This window comes from Varroa destructor, unplaced genomic scaffold (assembly GCF_002443255.2).
Source record: "Varroa destructor unplaced genomic scaffold, Vdes_3.0 BEIS01000001.1, whole genome shotgun sequence".
Lineage (NCBI taxonomy): Eukaryota > Metazoa > Arthropoda > Arachnida > Mesostigmata > Varroidae > Varroa > Varroa destructor.
Window position 1 is genome coordinate 34,286,839 of NW_019211454.1, and position 20,255 is coordinate 34,307,093.

The 20,255-nt window shown below is 38.3% G+C and overlaps 3 protein-coding genes and 1 long non-coding RNA gene across 7 annotated transcripts in view; 3 read left to right on the forward strand and 1 right to left on the reverse strand.

Moving 5' to 3' along the window:
- Window positions 1–1,166: 1,166 nt before the first annotated feature.
- LOC111251312 (uncharacterized) lies at window positions 1,167–3,492 on the forward strand. Of its 2 annotated transcripts, none has more exons than XR_015326935.1 (3): window positions 1,167–1,578; window positions 2,166–2,362; window positions 3,185–3,492. It is a non-coding gene; the product is annotated as an uncharacterized LOC111251312 (long non-coding RNA). The 2 variants fall into 2 exon arrangements; XR_002673698.2 differs by having other exon boundaries at window positions 1,167–1,400.
- Window positions 3,493–11,933: 8,441 nt separating this feature from the next.
- On the forward strand, window positions 11,934–16,326 carry LOC111248871 (vesicle-associated membrane protein 1-like). Its single transcript, XM_022801918.2, has 2 exons — window positions 11,934–12,263; window positions 14,799–16,326. Exons 1-2 carry the CDS (start codon window positions 12,159–12,161, stop codon window positions 14,991–14,993), a joined length of 300 nt encoding a protein of 99 aa, XP_022657653.1. The 5' UTR covers window positions 11,934–12,158; the 3' UTR covers window positions 14,994–16,326.
- A 244-nt stretch (window positions 16,327–16,570) lies between these two features.
- Window positions 16,571–19,803, reverse strand: Mon1 (vacuolar fusion protein MON1 homolog). Its single transcript, XM_022801839.2, has 2 exons — window positions 18,978–19,803; window positions 16,571–18,439 (listed from the first exon to the last, which is right to left on the reverse strand). Exons 1-2 carry the CDS (start codon window positions 19,143–19,145, stop codon window positions 17,135–17,137), a joined length of 1,473 nt encoding a protein of 490 aa, XP_022657574.1. The 5' UTR covers window positions 19,146–19,803; the 3' UTR covers window positions 16,571–17,134.
- A 183-nt stretch (window positions 19,804–19,986) lies between these two features.
- The window catches only part of Rrp45 (exosome complex component Rrp45), a 3,715-nt gene continuing 3,446 nt past the window's right edge, over window positions 19,987–20,255 (forward strand). The window contains exon 1 of one of the 3 annotated variants that reach the window (XM_086983846.1): window positions 19,987–20,131. The gene's annotated coding sequence lies outside the window, so the exon portion shown is untranslated. The remainder of the gene's footprint in view (window positions 20,132–20,255) is intronic. The other 2 variants (XM_022801858.2, XM_022801894.2) reach the window with 2 other exon arrangements.

The following is a 20,255-nucleotide window of genomic DNA, read 5'->3' on the forward strand; positions in this document are numbered from 1 at the left end:
AAAAAAAATGATTGCATAATATAAAGGAGAAAAAGAATTATTCTGAAGAAAATATATTCCAGTACTAAATGCGTTGATCCTATATGTGAAGACCGTCCCATATGGTGCTAGTGTTTGGTAAACGTTTTTAATATTGGGCCAGCGAGTCACTTATGCCCGATTTTACCTCTAAATTCTTATGTTTGAGCAAACGTGGCATAAAAAACACAGCCTAAGAATGTAAAGGAGTACATGTATCTTTGCATCGATTGAGAAGATCATGCTATCTGAAGAGAAGAACCCCAGTCTGAAACAAACCAGAACTACAAGCCCAAAGCCCTTGTAATTCTTTTTCATACTCTACAGGTTCTTACCCGAGGGAAATTGTTTTCAGGGTCTTCTGCTAAAAGCAACGTTTACTACACAACTTTTTCAAGCGCTCATTCGTACGCTAGTGATCGATATCTCAGAATATAGCTAGGCCGAGAAACCAAATTGATACTGATATTTAAGCAGTAGTATCATACACTGTGGAAAATCGGTTCTGGAGAGATGACCGTCAACTGCGGTACGCTGTCATAGATTCCAGCAGTAGCGTTTCGGCTTTGTCCGACCACACATAAGGGACATTATTCTCATAAACTCGCGGCATCCCTGCCTTTACTTCAATTGAAAGGAATTCTTTAGCTAACTAAAATTTCACTGCTATTGCCGTGTTTGCCTGCTCGTGCGGAGCACTGTTATGGCATTAGCTCACTATACTCTTCAACGCTATACAGGCAAGAGCTGTCTGCAGTGTTAATAAACGGAGGTCGGAAAATAAGTTAAGCAGAATGAAACACTTGAACCAATGGCACTACCAGAGTGCACAAGCCGCTCATCGTAATTAGTCTAGTACAACAGCGAAAACCAGAACCTACGACAGTGGGCCAGTAAAATAAAAAGTGACCGACAACATCGTAGGCTCTCTTCCTCAATCGGCGCTCAATCGATAAAAACCATCGAAAAAAAATCAACAAAAAGGCTATTGCAAACGTTTTATCATAGCTGAAACTGAACATTTCTATGAATTATTTGTTCACTGATCGTTGCATCGATTTTCAACCCCTGAATTTCAGGAGTTCCGTTATATTGAAAAGGAGCACTGACTGATACATTTTCACTGGAACCGCACAAAAGGCAGGTCGTTTAAGCTTCGTTTTCTGTTGACTGTAGTTAGCACTAGGTTGAATAAGTCCAAAGTTAGAACTATGCAATTCTGCATCGACTAGTACAGACTAGCAGATTGATGAGTAAAGCGACAGGAAAGCTAATTTATCAGTCATTAGAGCTCGCTAATCGCTTGCAGTAGTAAATGGGGTAGCTTACCAATTTTGTCCCATTCATACTTAATGGGTAGTGATCAGAGTTCTGGCACTTTGGTAAGTACGCGTATAATGTTGCGGGTCTAGTGAGCTTTATTCCTGTGTACAATTGAATAGGCAGTCTACCTTGGAGTATGTTATGTTATATTGAGATATTATGCGAGCAGCTCGTACTGCAGATCTTAACGGAGAACAATTGCGAACTGGAATTTTACATATAATAAGATTGACCCAGGTGAAATAAATTGAGTAGTTTATTATCGTTGATCATACGCGTAGCATTTATCGCGAAATTGTGTAAAATAAAAATTTTACTTTTTTTTCGTGAAATTCGGGTAGTACCAGTCTAACTGGTTCTGCACAATATGAGCAGGTGGGTGACAGTTGAATCCAGGAGATACGATATATATATATATAGATGTAACTTGAAGAAGCAGCGCCCTCATCAGGAGGAAGTGACTCTCATTTTCTATCTGTTTGTGCCTCGTTTTGGTATATTCCTTGCATCAGCTCCGGCAGACGATTTTATCACCTAATTGATTTATTCCCGTGCCCTTACTGAGTACCCCGTAGGACAGCTTTTTTTTTTTTACCTAGCTCTTGCCCAAAATTACGAAGACAAGGCCATAGGAGTCGTAGCTTCAAGAAGGCACGTGAGCGTTATCACATTTTACCACTATCCAATTTCATCTTCAAAACTTCGTGTTCATGTGTGTAACTTGAATTACTCATGATGGTGACATTTCATTGAACCATCGACCATAGAGTTCGTTATTTAGCAAATTTAATAATGATATTTTGCGTTTGTGCGTTCGAATGCAGTTATTTGTCTTTCGAATCCGTTTCTTTCGGTAAGGACTACTCAAGAAGTTTGTTTGACAATCCTGCGAAGTAGCAAGAAGTCATTTGGAATAGCTGGCCTAAAACTATAAGCAAAATCATGACAACAAATCTCAAGATAATGAGGCCAGCTCTAATATGCATTGTTGTGCTGTGCGCTTCTGTCGCAGTCGTGCAAGGTGTGTTACAGGCGAGACCGAAAAAACGTACTGTTCCATTCTTACGATTTTTTTTGCTTAAGATCGCTAGTTCAGTTTGTGTTTTCTTTTAATTTCTATTATTTATTTTAGGCCTCTAGCTAAGAAGTATTTGCAATTCGAATTCGAAGCGCAGGCCAAAGAGAAATTGGTTGATTTTTGATAACGCGCTGCGATAAAGTATTCCTTATAGTTACTTCTTAAACCCAGTTTTGCAATCAGACAATTGACAGCAGCATAATGTTTATTCATACACTCTGTATCAGTGCTGTATTTTATAACAGACACTGGGCGTTTAGGAGGATATTCGGCACCATAGGATAAATGTGACTTTCAGCACTACGGACTAGCACGATGCGTTACTTCTTCGAATGACTTTCAAACAGCCTAGTTTTATTTTGTTTTTAAGTTTTGAGTTCAAAGTTAATTCATCGAACGAACGAACGAACTTGGAAAGAGCGGACCTCTATTGATATTCCATATGTTCCCTAAACTTCAGGCTGATTATGTACTATGGTGCCTATGGTGCAAGACAAGTTACCGAGGTGTAAGCTGCTAATTTCAGCTTACAAACTCTTCTTGAAAGCAGGGGGTCAAACTGAATAGAATTAATATTGACATGTTGTGCAAGGCATTGTTTATTCTGCCGTAAAGCGAGCCAACCCCTAAAAGTGCGTGTTCGTAAAATACGGCATATCCAGATTTTACTTTGTACTACAAAACGTGGATTTCTCAGAACATATTCAAGGCTGGACTGTTGTTTTTTTATTGTTGGTTCTAAATTTGAGGTTCTTTTTTCGCCAGGTGATACAATCCTGTCATTCGAAACACGCTGCGTCACCGAATTCAAGGGCTTCTGTAGTCCCTTTAGATGCCCCATTGGTACAATAGAGGTCCAGGATCCCCACACTGGCTGTAGCAAGGGTCCATGCTGTATTATTGCGGCCGTGCGCTGGTGACACCATCTCTGGTACTAAAACCATGTATCAAAGTTACGAATAGACAAGGAAAACGATGCTAATTATATCTCTGTGTTGGCATGAACAGAATCGGCAGCTTTAAACGGAAAGTGCAATACACAAATTCCAAATAAACTGAAACGAGTCTACTAAGCCTTGTATTGTAAAAGAAAAAAGAGAGAAAGGTGTAAATATTTCGGGGTTATTGCGCTGTAACTAACGATAGACGATTTTTTGAGCCTGCATCCACTAAGAAGTATATTTTGAAGGTGTACAGGCAATACACCCTGTAATGTAATATCCCATAGTACGGTAAAAATATTGACGCTATACGTACTAATCTAGGCAAACTTTAGCTAATGATAAATGAACAAATCGCAAAAAAAAAAACAAATAAATTACGAACAGCTTGGCAACGCAAGTCCATCTGTATTCGGTCGATGTCTATGACAACTTGAGAAAGCCGCAATCGTCACAAAATGTTCAGTCTTCAAATGCTAACGAAAGAAAGCTACCTAATGGACAGATGATGTAGGAAATTAGTTTAATGTATGAAACATTATTCATTTAACGCAAACTTTTGAAAGATAGTGATAAGGATTTTTGACAAAAAAAAATATCGACTTCTAAAAAAAACTTTCACTCACTAAACTTTTGCTGAAGTTTGGATTTTTATACTGTTCATTTTTTGGTCTCGTAGCTTTCTAACGAAAATTCTGTGATATAACTATTTTACACACGTTATATACAGGGTGCTCGAGATAATTGTAGAACCAAATTGATGCTATTTGTTTATAAGTAATATTTCAATAGAAACGGATCTTAGACGAAATTTTTCCACGCGTCAACAGGACGTGCGTATTCAATGGAACCACCACTCGGGGCGATGTCGGCTTCAACTCAGAGTCTAACCCGCTGACAAATCACTTCGAAAAAGCCTTATCTAAGATCACTTTTCAAATAGAGTTGTGACTAAAGCAGCCTTGCTGTGTGTCGATGCGTTGGTGTTTCATTCAACAGAGTCACATACACATAAAATTGAGGGAATTTTCATTCTGAACTAGACCAAAGGTTCAATGCTACAAAAAAAACCAGACCGTCAAAAACGAGTAAGAAAGCGTGAAAAGTATTAGAAAAAAGTAACCGTCGGACTCCATTAGCAATGAATGCTCTTATTATGCTAACCTCTACCTAAAAACTCCGAAATCGTCAACAAAGTATTCATATTAATGACCTTTCAGGTACCTTTATTTCTAAGGTACCGTTATCTTTGCTGCGGACGTTTCGCTTTCCATTCTGGATGTCCTGCTCGGATTTCTTAGAAGCTGCACGACGAGCAGGAAAGTTATCCTGGTGGTAGGGTTTATCCACCAGGGTAAAAAAAGCATATTTTTGTTTGAGTTCCAGCATCCTTAGTTATGATTGCCAAACCTGAAACAGCTTCCGACATGCAAAATAATCTCGAACCTTGTTTTCGTTTGTAATATAAACGTAAGCCCTTACCATCTGTATCTATAGTACGTATCCTGAAAGTACCGTGTACCTCGCCAATTTACTACCCTGCTTACAGCAGAAAGGAGATCTTAGGAGATATCTTTGGAGAACACTCAAGAAAAGTCATGACCAAAAACCTTTCTACCGATTTAGAGAATTGTAAAAAGGTTCTTTCTATAATGGTACCAGAATAAGGTCTCGTTACAGGATACGTCCAAGGCTGCTGAATAAGAAATCTCGTACGAGATTTAATGAAAGAACAGGTGCTCGGCTTTGCTGATCAGTAATAACGAGGTGGTGTTCCATTTAATTTTTAAAATAAGTTGGACATCCAGACTCTAAGCGTCTAATTGCACGTTTTTTTGATATCGCTTATTTTAATCATGTAGACAAACTTAACGCCAGACTAATTATTACAAACGTGCTGCCCGTGCATACTGAAACGTAAGTGGCGGTTTGCTGGAATACCACTGTTGTATCAGTTTGCTCTTCTTTAATATATTTATGCAAAACCAAGTCTTGCCTTGCCGTGCGCTAAGTGTTGGAGAAGTGCACTAACCCTCACTTAAAACGCAAACTATTATATATAATTGGTGTTACGTGAATCAAATATCCTTTAAGGTAGGTGGAAAAGCTTGACTTTACTACAGTGTACTCCAGAGTCTCCAACGAACTCAGGATATTGTTTTCAGAGATATCTGCACTACGTATATATCCAGTTGCTGATAGCGAACCGAATACTCCTGTTTCTCCATTATAACCGCTAAATTGCTGGTTGCTTTTTGAATCGCAAGTACGTTTTTGCATAAATATTGCTGATAAGTGCTTTCGAGGCCTATTTAGCTTAAAACTTGCTGATACAGTTTTCAGATTAGTCAGGTCCATTAATAATTTGTTGAAAAAACATTTTTAGTACTGAAATATGGCTTAAAATTGCCCTCAGTAAGAGAAAGCACTTTCTTTACACAGTTTTTGCCGACTGTAGCTTAGTTGTCCCAAATGGCCCTATCTTTCTCAATTGGACGCAATAAAAAAATTTACCAACGCGATTGCATAAATTTTCTGACCCGTGTACATTTAAGAAATTCTCGAAGTTCAATAGTGTTAATTTTCAAAATCAGCGTTCTTTAACTAGGAAAAATAGAGCAAACCACATAGTCTCTGTCCAATAGTGCCTTACTCCTTCCCACGTTCTTTAAGTATTTGCAGTAAAGGCCCTTTCACTAACGAGTTTTGAATAAATTCTTTGTACCCCTTCCATTTACCCCCTTTAGCATAAAATACTACAGTCGATGAGGAACTGTACAAAAGACAGTCGAAAGATCTAGCACATGAATGGACCTTTTTACTGGAGTATACTATACATCTATCCTACGATCTCCTGAACTCTATAATTACAATTATATTTATACTAAGTTTGTGGTCTAAAAAAACCTACTTTATAAATTTGTGCTTTAAGCATATTTTATCTTATAGATGTTTAACTCTCCGATTTCTCACTTCATAGAGCGGTTCTAGTTCTCATCGCCATTAACCCAAGCTTATAGTAAAGTGGCCAGAGGCGGCTGGCTCAAATCTCGCCATCGGAATTAAATGACTGTTACTCGTAAACAGTAGTCACTATTATTAGCACAACAGGGTTGGTTCATGACGCAGGGCGAGCATAAAGTGGAGCGCAGCACTCAATGGATGCATTAATTCCACACCCCCCAGGTCACTGCTTCAATGATTGCGTTATCGTCTCTTCATTACATAACCCTGGTAAACATTTGCTTTAAACATGTTATTCCTTTTGATATAATCCTAGCGATTCGTACGTTCTATATGGATGGCTAATACAAAAAGCGTAGGAGGTTTAATAGCAGCATCATTCCACAAATTTTCGCAATGGCGTGTACTGTCTTCTGCTGACTTGAACATATCCTACGTATGCTACACTTCTGTTAATGTCCCCGTGATGGCCCAGGCTGCAGGTAGGTTGGCATCATTAGCAAATTTGTTACGCGTGTTCGAATCTGGACATTTGCGCGAAAGGTCTCTTTGGAACTCTCTTTCATAAGAAAATATCGTAACTAACTGCAGAGTTAAAACTGCTGTACCAACCTAAGACATGGGATCGTTAAATGACCAGTTACAAGGGGCCCGATGTCTTTTACAAGAGAAAAAGGAATACCAATATATACCACCAGTTTCGGAGAGACACACGGAAGTTGGATGGCTGTGAAGCCCAAGTTATCTACCTTACGGCCTGCGTAGTGGTTTAAAAAACTGGAGTTGAAAATTACGAGGCACTGCTAGTCAAAGATTAATGTGAGAGCAAAAAATCTACTTTATGCCTAATGGTTACTCTAATATCTTTATTCTTGATATTATTTATTGGACTAATGCTCAGGTATTTAGAGTACAGAACACGCAGCAGCTCTAACGATCGATGCTCAAGAAACTCAGTGCCTGACTTTCTAGTGGATACATATTAGTTTTAAAAGTACTGTTCTTTATGGTCACATATTAATTTTAAAAGTACTTTTTTATGGGCACATATTGATTTTAAAAGTACTGTTTTTTGTAATCCATTCTTATTGCTCTAATGGAGTTGATGTGAGTACTTCACTAGCGTGATTTCGGGATCTTAATGTCATACCGCTCCAGAGTCTTCAAGATTCCACTATTATCGAAATATTTTGTCAACACACGAAACGACGTACTATCTTGATATATGCCAAAGCAATATTTATTTAAGATTCAATGTAATAAAGTGATAGCTAAATAGGACGCTTCTAGGAAATCAGGCAATCCTGGCCTACTTAAGATAAAATCTATTCAGTCACACAGACTACTATACAAAATCTTACCATGTCAACTTTCACCGGACAATTGTCACAAAGGATAGTAGTAAAGGCCAGTGTAGCAATAGATTCAAAATAGTAACAATGAAAAATAGCAACATCCGTTCCAGTGTTAATTGAGTAACTTCGAGGAAATAAGCTATATGTCTCCTGTAACCAACTAATGCTATTTTTTTTTCACAAAAATCTCTTTGAAAAACCTTTATAACAGGAGTAACTACATGACTGATTCAAATATGTCCTTGAAAATTATTATAATTGATGTATGCACAATTTTTGAAGGAATTGTTTGTTATTCGTTACCAATTACGTTACCCGTTACGGGCTACCAAATGCGTTGAAAATAATTTGCTGTATATGCCATATATTACCATGCTTGGAAAGGCGGTGCATTATTTCCAAATATTATCATAATTCATCCATTCACAATTTTTATGGCCTAGCGCCACTAGCAAGAGGGCGGGAACATAGGTTTAAATTCTGTACAGTTTTGCTTAATAATATTTTTGTAGAGTGAAAAAAAAAAGTAGAACCGATAGATTTACTTATTTATTAAGGAACATAATACTCTTATTGAATTCAAATATATCGTTTTTAAAATATCTTCACTTGCATGACATAGAAATGCTGTAATATGACAAAAGAGAGAGAGAGAAAGCAAGAGAGAGGGAGAGAGAGAGAGACGAATCCATGTATTTCGAAATCACTAATGACCAATAATGCCTAAGCATTTTGCTATGGAAAATTTGTCTCGTTTTGATACTAGTCTACTGTCATCCCTAAACGACAATCATACGCCTTCTTTTCTCTCTTTACTAACACCTGATCGAACTGGAAGATAAACACCATAGATCAAGAGTTGCTGAACAGTCGGTGTTGATCAAGGCTTTGGAGATGAATCATTTTTGAAGTCCACTACACAGTGAATGAAACAAATTAACTAAAACTTCGGCGATAGTTACGAATGGTGGGATGATAACGATCTCAACCCAAATACCTATGAAATCAAGCAGGCCCAAAAGTCGCTGAGGTGCAGCAGTGAATCTGGAGAGCTGCCATAGAGAAGTAGGCTTTTTCAAGTATGTTTATGAAATTTAAGTTATCAGACAACTAGCCCCTTAATCACAGAAAATAACTTACACATTATATGTATGCTCGTATATGAAATTGATGTTCAAACTGGTGGAAATTGACGTTAATGTATTTTGCGTATAATTTCGTCAACTTAGTACGACAGTATCTCACTTAACATGCACACTAGCTGTTCATGTTTTCATATTTGACAGAGGTGAAAGTAGTCAGACTGCTATCTATAAAGTTGTTTTTTCTCTGTTTATATGTGTATATGATTAGCCCTTGATAACATGTCTAACATAATCCCGTGATCTTCCTTTACGCCCCTTGGTTCTCTAAATGCTTCGAGAAGTAGTCAAGCGAACATGTTGGTGGCAAGACATTGACGGGAATCGTTTAGTCGGTGGCGTGGCGACACCTTTGCCCTAAAATTCAAGCCCACCTAGCTCAGTTATTTTCTGCCTACTGCAACCGCTGCCGTATCTACAAGGAGAATACCTAATCAATAAGAACGCTCAGACCTCTGTCAAATAACTCGAGCTCAGCTAGCCTACCTGTACAAATATACATAGCATACGCAAACATTTTGGAATGCTGCCACTATACAAGCACTCAACTAAAACAAATATGGACAAGAGTTGATCAAAAAAATCAGCTAATAAGGTAGGCACACGTTTTCTCTGCTAGTTAAGGGAAGAATATAGTGGCGACTCAGCTGTATAAATTTAAGGATTTCGTATAATAATGCTTTTCAAGATCACTGCTATCCATTTGCAAGCATATCTTCAAATGTTAAATCTGCTCGTCTTTCGAACTCTTAGACTTATTACATTCCTAATCAAATAGGTTTTTTGCAAAGGAGCACGAAAAGTATCTTCATGACCAGCGAAAATCCTTGAAATAACGACAGGGCTCCCAAGCTCTATCCTAAAAGGTATAGCTGAGGGTCTGTTATAGAAACGGTTCATGATCAACATGAGTTAGTCAATATTTACAAGATACTATGTGCTCATTTATATCGAAAATATTCTTTGTTGCGTAAAAAAATAGACATAAATAAAGAAGAGATAAAGACACTACATCCTTTTTCCTTCTCATCATTATACTGATGTTAAATGTAAATGTAAGAATCAATTAGCTGGCATTTCGAAAAGTGATCTTGGATGAAGAAGGCGAGCGCCTGCCAAGTCTGAAATTACCAAAGATTGTGCTGGCTAAACAATTCATTTATTGAGTGCTTTCCGCGTTTTTAGTCTGTTTTTTTGCCGATCCCGAAAGACACTTCTGTTCCTTGTTGCCACGTATAACCCAATAAAACCGAACCCGACTGAAAGGCTCGGGCAACTCTTGATACACCAATTTTTCGCAGCACTGTTCTATCATATGTAGGCACAGGTTGAAGTTAATGTTGATGAGAGCTTGATAGAGAGAGCAATTTTTATGCTTGTGCAAAGTAAACCTGTTCTGCAGAATCACTAGCGAAATGTATCACATGAAGTTCATGAAGTTTGTCGACCTAGTTAAATCTTTTAGCGGTATCCTCAAGTACGCCGAGTGGTTCACACCACAGCAGGCCCTATACGAGCGTCAATCCGTTCAAGCAAACGTAAGTAAACGGGGCATAAATCTGCAAATTGTGCGACAAAATATAAAAAAGGTAAGCACATCATTTCGAACACGTTTCTCTTGAAATTTTCATACAAAAGCAAAAGAACCTTGGGAATAGGAAACATTCAATCATATTTATTTCATAGTTTTGAAATTACAGAAACAATTGGATAAACATTATTAATTTTTATATTCACATTTTTGCTATTCCGTTTGTGCAAATATGAGTTTGCGTATGGACGAGCTAGTAAGATACGGTAAACTCACTTGAAAGGCGCGTTTAATTCTTTGCCGATTCGTTACTATATAAACGGTTTACGAATCCATTCTCAATTAAGCTAGACTCTATTTTTGTGATTATATTTAAACAAACGTTTTTTAATATAGCTTGCTAACGCTCGATATATTGAAGCCAAGCGAATAAGTCTTGCATAGAACGTCCGCCAGATTATACGTGTGGTGATAGTATAAGCCCTTTAGTAACGACTAAAGTGAACTAACATCATAAGCTGAGTGAAAATGAATTTTTCAAAAGAAATAAAAACTTCTTTGTTTTTATGGAACATTGTCAAAATAGTGTTTTTTTTTTTGTGTTCTACATCTAGTACTTTAGGCATTACTTGAGAACTACTTGGTATGTTGAGGCACTACTTACGAATGGCCCCAACACGAAACAAGGTGTGTCTTCGCCCGGATTCCAGTCTTAACCATTTCAAGTTTCTAGGCTCAGCAGGCAAACGAGTTACCCCCTACGCTGTCACGGATACAAAGCTACTTCATCAGACTAGTGCTATATTGTTGACTCAGTACGATTAATACAATTTTGATGTCCTTCGTCTGTCATGTTTAGCTCTATAGCTAATCGAATGCGACTGTAAACTATAACACTTTGACCAACGTACGCACGCCCTGGAGACGCGTGCATCACAAGTCAAACGATGTTCTGAAAAACAAAAACCCTTGGTGAAAACCATTCAAACGAATCCTATTCTCGATACATAGCGGCCGTAATTCTTCTCGTTATCTTGCTGTGATCTTTAAACCTTTCCAACTTCCATTTTGTTTTCTTACTGCAAAAGAGTATGCGGCATCATCTAAATTCATGGCACCGAATAGGCGAGAGCACATTTTTGTCTAACACGCCAGCGTATTTAAACCATTGTGTTTATATATGTTAATATAAGGTACGCAAACGTTCAATTTAAAGAAAGCTAGTCAATTTACTTTATACTATATACTCTATACAACTACTATAGAAGAGAAAAGTACTATCCTATTTTCTACCCCAAAAAGTTTGTTATGCGCGCCAAGCATGTTTGTATCTTAGGTTTTCTTGCTGCATCATTAATAACAGTTCCTTGCTAACTAAATTGGAACTAACTTTTCCGGACCCGGCTTCTTCTTGAATGAACTTCATTTGCATTTTACTCATGTTTGTCGTTACACATTGCCACTGTCCGCTTGGCTAAAAGCGCGCTTTCCTGCAATTCATTCATTCGAGGGATCATCTGATAGCTCCGTTTGTGAGCCGTCTCTTCCCCACAGCCAAGAAGCAACAGCGGCAACATACGCTGCCGGCCAACGTAAAAGACACGCAGTTAGTCAGCCTTGCACAAAACAGGCTTAAGGAGGAACATTACTTAGTCATTTGGGGGAGAGTAAAGCAAGGCAGTTCATCCAGAAGTTTTGCAAAGAAGTGGTTCTCGTGTGTTTAAAGCCGATTTAATTTGTTGTAACAATCGTGAAGTATAGCACAAGTATCTTGTGCCGCGTTTTGAACTTGCTACAAACTCCAAAATGGCATCTAAGGGCGGCGAGGTGGATCCAAATGCTAACAAACTCAGACAAACCCAGGCTCAAGTTAACGAGGTCGTCGGAATCATGCGAACAAACGTTGAAAAGGCGAGTAAACATTATTTAGTCGAGTCTTAGATATCGGAAATCAACTGAACTCAATAGAATACTTATCTTTAAGCAGTGAAGATTAGTTTTACTGCTTTCATCTCTCAAACTGTGTATTCTATCGGTATTCTTCATAATATTTATACAGCAAGCGATTATCGAGAGCCTTCAATAATATTAGCGCCTACATCGAACATAGTTTGCCAAGCGAAAAAACTTTTGTTGAAAAAAGTTGAACTTTTGTTTGAAAAAAGTTTTGTACACTTTTGATATGTTCATTGCATAGGTAGCTCTAACACTGCCATGCACCTAGCTAAACAGTTGCAGCTTGGTTTTTTATGTTGCGATTCCTTAAAATGGATTCGTGTGCTTAGTAATGACTAAGCCTGTCATTATGTCTAAAGCACCTTATTGATGATCCAATATAGAATGCCCTTTAGATTTCTACGCCTGGAACCTCTGGAAGTTATGTTCGACGATGCATATATACGCATGTCTCGGTGCTCTCTGCGAGCTATGTACTTATTAGCAGTTACTGATTGACTCCGTATAACCCTTAGCTACATGTGAATGGGTATTCATAGAAGCACACAATTACCCATTACAGTCAATTATAAACAACATACTGGAGCATCTCTAGCTGCTTCACCAAAGCCTGTATGTAACAATAAATTAGGAAGAACACGTATGTGTGTATTAGTCCATTGAAAGACCGCTACAATTGATAGAGCTGCACCTGTACATTTATGAGAGTTTCCAAACAACTAAAGCGTACTAGAGAACACTTGAAATTTCGTGTAGTCAAAGTTCGACTGGATTATCTCTTTAAGCTAAGTGAGAGTTTCCATGGGTACATGTAAGGGTACCTACGAACGTGGTATAAAGTTTTAAACTAAATAACAATCTTGGTCATACAGTGCAAGGGAACTGAACATCAGTCTAATTCACCAAATAATATGTTAAATTAAAATTAAGTAAGCATTCTGTTAAAAATAAAAAAAAAACATGATATTAAATAAATTTACTAAAGAATACAATACCGATGCTTTATCTAAAGAAGAATTCAACAGCAGTGAAATTTAATCGAGCTTGCAAGCCTAACAAGACAAAAGCTTTGTTGATATATCATTAAATATAAGGCGACACGTTAAGGTAAACCATTCCTCAAAGCATTTATTTTTGATGTTTATTTAACCTACGGGTAACGTGATTTTTTTAAACTAAAATAAAATCACTTTAGAACAATTGTGTGGATACGAGTAAAGCATACCTAATTTTTGTAGAATACATCAATCAATTGCTTACTATTTATATAATATTTATGCTTGTATACGTAACCTTGTTTGCCTCTAAAGGAAATTATAAGCCTTCCACAAATGTTTTTACCCATTCTTCACCTACTTTCAGAGCTTCATTACAACCAAGTATATACGGTGCAGGAAACATTAATTCGATTCGAGTTCGCGATTTCGCTTCAAAAGAAAGTCTTTATAAAAGCAAAGCCAAGCTAAATGGCGTCGGTTTCTACGTCGGTTTGCACACTTTATTGGTATATTGTCATTTATTTATTTTACTATAATTTTTTTCTAAATCGTGAATGTCCATGTAAGTTGGGAAAAATCTACAAATAGCTTGTATTAAAATATCATTTAATGACCAAGTTTTCGAGTTAATATATTTAACGAATTTATGAAGTTTAACAAACTGTTGTAAGTACAGAAACAGTGGATAAACTAAGATATGTAACAACGTATTTTCTCACTTGTAAATATATAGCTTTGTGTTTTATATTGGATACAAAGAAAAATATCCAAACGGCTGACTGTGATATCATTGTATATTAAGTACCATTTTGTTTTGGACATTGAGTTCCCTCTTTTGATGTGTAAATACATGAAGACTAATCTCCCATTTTTCTCTCAACGTTATGTCTGTATCATTATTATTAATTATATAAATTATGTAAATAATTTTATTCCGGATGTCACGGTTTGCCTTGTGCAAGTCTTCCTAGAATTTTTCTGAAGTCGGATGGAAACTAAGGCCGTCAATTTCGGCAAAAACGGGAGATTTTTAATTCTGATGAAATTTGTCCAGCGAAGAAAAATTAGTTCATCTTTGCTGATTTCGAATCGATCTAGTATAATGCGCAGCGACGAATTTGTTGTTTTTTCTGGAAAGAACTAGCTTTTGCCTTTTACCATAAGTAACGCGTCGGCGAATGCTCGTTATATAAACAGCTAAAGTTCTCTCATTTTGAGCGCACTCCTTAATATATGTCACACAATGTCTCTTTCACGTGCCACACACCTCATTTTATTTGATTATCCTATTTAGTTCACCTTTACTCCTCTGCACCCATACCTAAGGCTCATTAGGGGGGTAGTACACTGCCTAGTAACTACCTTAATGATCTGTATCTTCTTCACATGTAACTCCTGACCAACGATACAACACAGAGATAACCTTGCTTTTTCCGCCCGACTTTCCTACATAACTATTACTAATTTCATGTTTTTTTTTGTTGTGCTACAGGTGCTTGAAAGGGACCAGAAACTCTCAGACCTGGGCGACCGCGCGTTCGCTCTCCAAAACGACGCCTCACAATTCGAGCAGAGTTCGCGAAAACTTAAACGTTGCTATTGGTGGCAAAACACCAAAATGAATATCATCATTGGCACTGTTGTCGGAATCATTCTTATCATTGTACTTATCAAAATTTTCCACTGAAAGTTCAAACCATGTATTAAACCATGTATTAGGACATTAAACAGCAAACAGCTAGGTCCAGAAGACATAACGATGTCACGAAACAAAGAAGGACCGATCTTCTCTGATTTACTGACAGTCTTGGACAAGGCTGACATTTCATGGGCTGCTTTTATTTCCGTTGGGATGGACGTCTACTTCCTTACTTCCTAGATGACAGAACGGAGACATATTTTTAAACCTCGGGTATACACCAACAATGATACATATAAGTGGAAACTGTGCTTTTGCTTTCGATGTGCCTGTAACTAAGGTGTTTTTTTATACAGCGTTGACTTACATAAACGTACATAGACATATATACCGAATCGCATATGACACATATGAGCACCAAACTTTTTGTTTTTATATAGGCATGGATACTGACACAACTACACAGATCAGAAGTAAAAAACTAATCGATGCAAACGTTAATTGCTGCACGATAAGCAGTTATGTTGTACCGAACTTATTAATGCATCCTTCAAGAGCTACTCCGCAACAAGTGACTCGAGCATTGGAAATGGGTGCGACTCGGTACTATGTGAGAATGAAGAAATAAAACCGTTAAGACGTATATACGAACGACAAATGGCTTTAGATTGGTCGACGTATATCGTTCCGTTCGATAGCACAGCATAGCATGTAGCAACCCTCTCGCATTCTATTATATTGCATGCGACACACTTTCTTCATAATAAATATTGGGGTTGTGACCACGACATATTGGTGCTATTTGCCTTCCAGCTGCGATGTTTCGGATACTGTAGGGTAATGCGTCAGCCGCTAGATGGCAAACTACATTTGGCAAATTGTAGAGCTCGGAGATTCACCGTATCATCGATAAGCGGCTATAAAATTTAACACGTTAGACAAGTTAAGGGGTGTCAAAGTTTAACCAAGCAATATCAAATTAAATAAATGGTGATATACAACAGTATGTTGTTTTTAAGCTACCTCTAAAGCGGACAGCAATCTTGATGGAATCACATGCATTATATAATATCTCGTCAAAACAAGTTGGTTGTAAGAACTCCTGCTCTAAATTTTCATTTACCATAGGCCCTCAATAAAGCTGACGAAATTAAGTGACGGCGGTAATTGGTAAGACTTGCCTTGTCTTAAAAACTATGAGCCTGCGCCATAAGTCGTACGAGGTTGTTTTCGACTTCATTGTACAAATTTTCTGTAGAGTGCGAGTTTGTAACGATCATTAATTTAGGAGGCATCATGGGAAACACTCATGAATACGTAAATTCTACGGTATGTGGCAATTAATGCTAATAAAAAAATCTATCAATCACTGAACTGCCAATATGTCTACTATCACATTTGCTAGTTCTCCTGCTACCCCTACATTTTTTCCCCGGGAAGGTTATATATTGAGAAAAATAAAAGACTAATCAATAATTCATCTGTGACACCTGTCTGTGCTAAATGTTATTATAAGTACTGACTGTTACTGGACAGGCGTAGCCAAAGAGAGAAACACCAAGCCTTTATATCCGCTCAAATCAATAATCTATAATTTTCATATAAAAAACAAAAACACATCAGACTTTTCCCTTCGTAGAAATGTCTCTCCATCGCATAGTTTTTATTCGTAACAGATTCGGGAGTAGCTTATTCTTCCTCACATAAAATGTTCGTTTATTCCAGTATATACATGCTATGTACATTTTTTTTAATCATTATTAATATTTCGTTAATAATGGACGTTACACAGATCATCCGTACACGAATCTCACCGGTAATATATCCTATAAGCGTTGCGCTTCATACCATAATCGGCACCACTTAAGAATTATGGATAAAGCTACGCTTTTGACGAGTGCGTACCCCGCTCATAATTGTTTATTAACGCGATCGTTGTTCGAAGGTGGATCATACATAAGAGGCGACAATAGACCGCATCAACGTTCCCGCGGATTACACATCAATGCGCTCCCACAGATGATAATCTGGTCGAATCAGCCTTGATGAACGTGTAAAAATATCACATCGTGTTTTTCCTCCCGTTTTTTTTCGTATCATGTCAATTAGTTTGGGGTTGCGCACAACACAAACGACTGCAAAAAAAAATACAGTAAAGGTACCCCGGTGTACTCTTAGCTAGTAGATAATTAAAAGGTGGCAGAGTTCATGATGAACAGTCGATCCTCTTCTTTCTTGATCCAATGCAGAAGTTTGTTCATAGCTTTTACGGCACCCTCCTTTGTCACGAGAGGTTCAAAGGTCGCATATAGCTCGAAGCCTATCATGTGCCAACCCAGTTGGGTCTCACGTTCGCCTGCCGCGTATAGAATTTTGAGTGGTCGCGCTGAATTGAACATACGTGCGAGCAACACATGGTAAAGACCAATAAGTCGTCGACGTCCCTCTTCGGTCTGATAGACACCTTCAAAACGGGCAGAACTTAGTTGTGCTGATGATTTCGCTTTGTATACAAAGTGTCGTAACTCGAGGATGCCGCATTCACGAGCTGAATACCCGGAGTGAGCAACTGAATCGGCGATCACCGAAAGTAAGCCACCCTTCTGCAAGCGTTCAACTATTCGGGAACGACACTCCTGCAGTTCAAAGAATTGGTCTCGTCGAATGGTTACGAGCAATAGACAGGACACGCAGGCTTCATCGAGGTATGACACGTGAGCGTGCAAGAACGCCGACGCATCGAATTTCGGCAAACAAATTGGCAACCAAGTTTCAGCGTCTTTGAGGTTTTGTGAACTCTCAACTAGATTAAAGATGAGATGAAGATCCACTGGATGAAGCTGATATTTTTTCATACGACCCATTGCCACTAAATGATTGTCAGCAACGAGGATGGCAAACACGAGATCCTTCACCTTACTGCACGGCTGCACAATTGCCTGGGTTATCTGATCACGTACGGTAGCTGCCAGCGGTAAACAGCGAACTGCGCCCAACAGGAAACTTGCGTCTACATCCATACGATCGCAGAGTGTGTCGAAATGACGTTCAGATCCGCCAAGCATTCGACGAAGATCAAAGTTACTTCGTTTTTCAAATACCCGAATAAGAACAGTATGCGTAAGAACGCATACAATTTCATTGTACATGTAGAGCAGATGATTCTGCAACTGTTGAAATGAAAGGTAGGGCCAACTGGAAACGCCGACTAACACTAGAGGCAAACGTAACAGATAAACAAAGCGATGCCGACCTGCCTTAATAAAACGGATCTGATCCTGATTGCGATCCTGAATACAGGACGAAAGGGCTTGCATGACGCCCATTGTTGTAACGAGCAACTCTTCATTGCCGTGTCGAGAATAAATAGGTTTACCTGCTTCTGAGAGCACAAAAATATGTTTGCGGAAGGAGGCTAGATCGACTGGTTCAGCTTGGTTGTCCTCAGGGACAACTTCACCAGATGCTTCTTTTGATGAATCTTCGCCGTCTTGCTGCAAAAAACAATTAATAAGTTCGCATGTTAGTTAATATTGCAAGTCACATTAGAGCAAAGTCGATCACTTCTAACAAAAATGGCGGTGGAAACGATCGATGTTATTTTTATAACGTTATTGCTCATACAACTTCTATCACCCTATCATTAAGGAGGTGGACTATTGTGGACTAAAAGAAGATAGGAGTTATATTCCAACAACCTATGTAAAGTATCATATAATTTATAAGCCTACGTCAGATCTATGTGGCATTCATTAATATGTTACGCCTACTTAAATCTCTGTCATACTTTACGATACAAGGCGCTTATGACTAGACAAAAAAGTCACTTGACATTACTTCTAAAACTTACTCAAAAGAAAAGTGCTAGATACAACAAGTATTTTTGAAAACACATAAGCCGTGAAATGGCAGATACACAAGTGCCTAAAATACACTTGAGGTAGTTCTGGTAAATTAAATGACTGCAAACGTTCAAAAAAGTTTAATTATTACTATTTCATTAATCAGATCGCCATGGACTCATTAAATTACCTGAACAAGTTTTGCGACGTCTTCTCCCAATCCTTCTTTCGATGCCAGTCGGGGGCTTTCAACCCCCTCATGTTCCAGAAGCCCTTCTTCGCTAATAGGAATAATCATCGATTCTTTTAACCCACCTGGCTCTAAACCTCCATCCACCTCGCTTTCCTCGTGGTCCATTTTTATTCCGTCTTATTCGTTCTGGTTTCACGCGGACGAATCTTAGATAACTTTCTTCACCGCTAAACTTCGCACAACTACACTTGAAACACTTACGCCTCACAGAACAGACAAGAGCCGAACTTTGCCCGCTGTAACTACCGCCTTTACAGTAATACTTATATAACCTAACATAGTTTCTTACTTATACCGAAACACATTTATAATAATATCGTAACAATATCACATATTAAAGAAGGCGTACTATGTATTGCCTTCCCATAATAATCCTTGTGAAATAATCGCACTAGGCACTCAACTAGGCATTAGCCTAGGTGTGGCAACGAGGCCGAAATGTTTGTCAGTTTGTCTGGATTTCTTCAGAAAGGCAAGCAGGCCCAATGTCGATCACGTCCTATTAATTAGGTTAGGGTGATTTATTATGTTTGAGCCCATCAGTCTTGACGTAAGTACTTCACTACAAAAATAGCTGGACTATCGGTATTTAGGCGGTACAGGGCGGTGGCACCTGAAGCTCCTCATACTTTTGCTCCCGCACTCACCCTCGCTCAGTTTACCTGTAGCGCATGCCTTTGTGCATAGTGAAGAGCGACACTTTTCCGACGGCACGTATTATTATTCGGTGGATGATAGCCGAAACCAAAGGATAGGTGAGTGCTGAATTCAAATCACATATGAATCGAATATTGTCACATCTAAGAGACGCCGGGGCTATTTCGAAAATGGGAATCGAACTGCGAACGAAATTGAAGCCACAGTTCGAAATTGTGTGGTGCATATCGCTTGGTTCAGAGAGTTGCTCTAAAGCATAGCTTCGAATGCGTGTTAGGAGAGTGTATCGTACGACAGTCGGTCGTTTCGTGATTCAGTCCACGTGATTCTATTTGTAAACAATTAGTCAGAATTACACGAGGATTTTGCGGGAAACGTTTATGCGTGCAAAAAAGAAATAGTGGTTTTTGGAGTTTATTACTGGTGCAAACTGTGTATGTTAACATTTTGTATGCTGTACTGAGGTGGCATTACATAAGAGTGTCCAAAATAGGCCGCCCCTTAAATCATGGCCATACTTCACAACTGTCTATGTAGTACACAATACGATTATATATA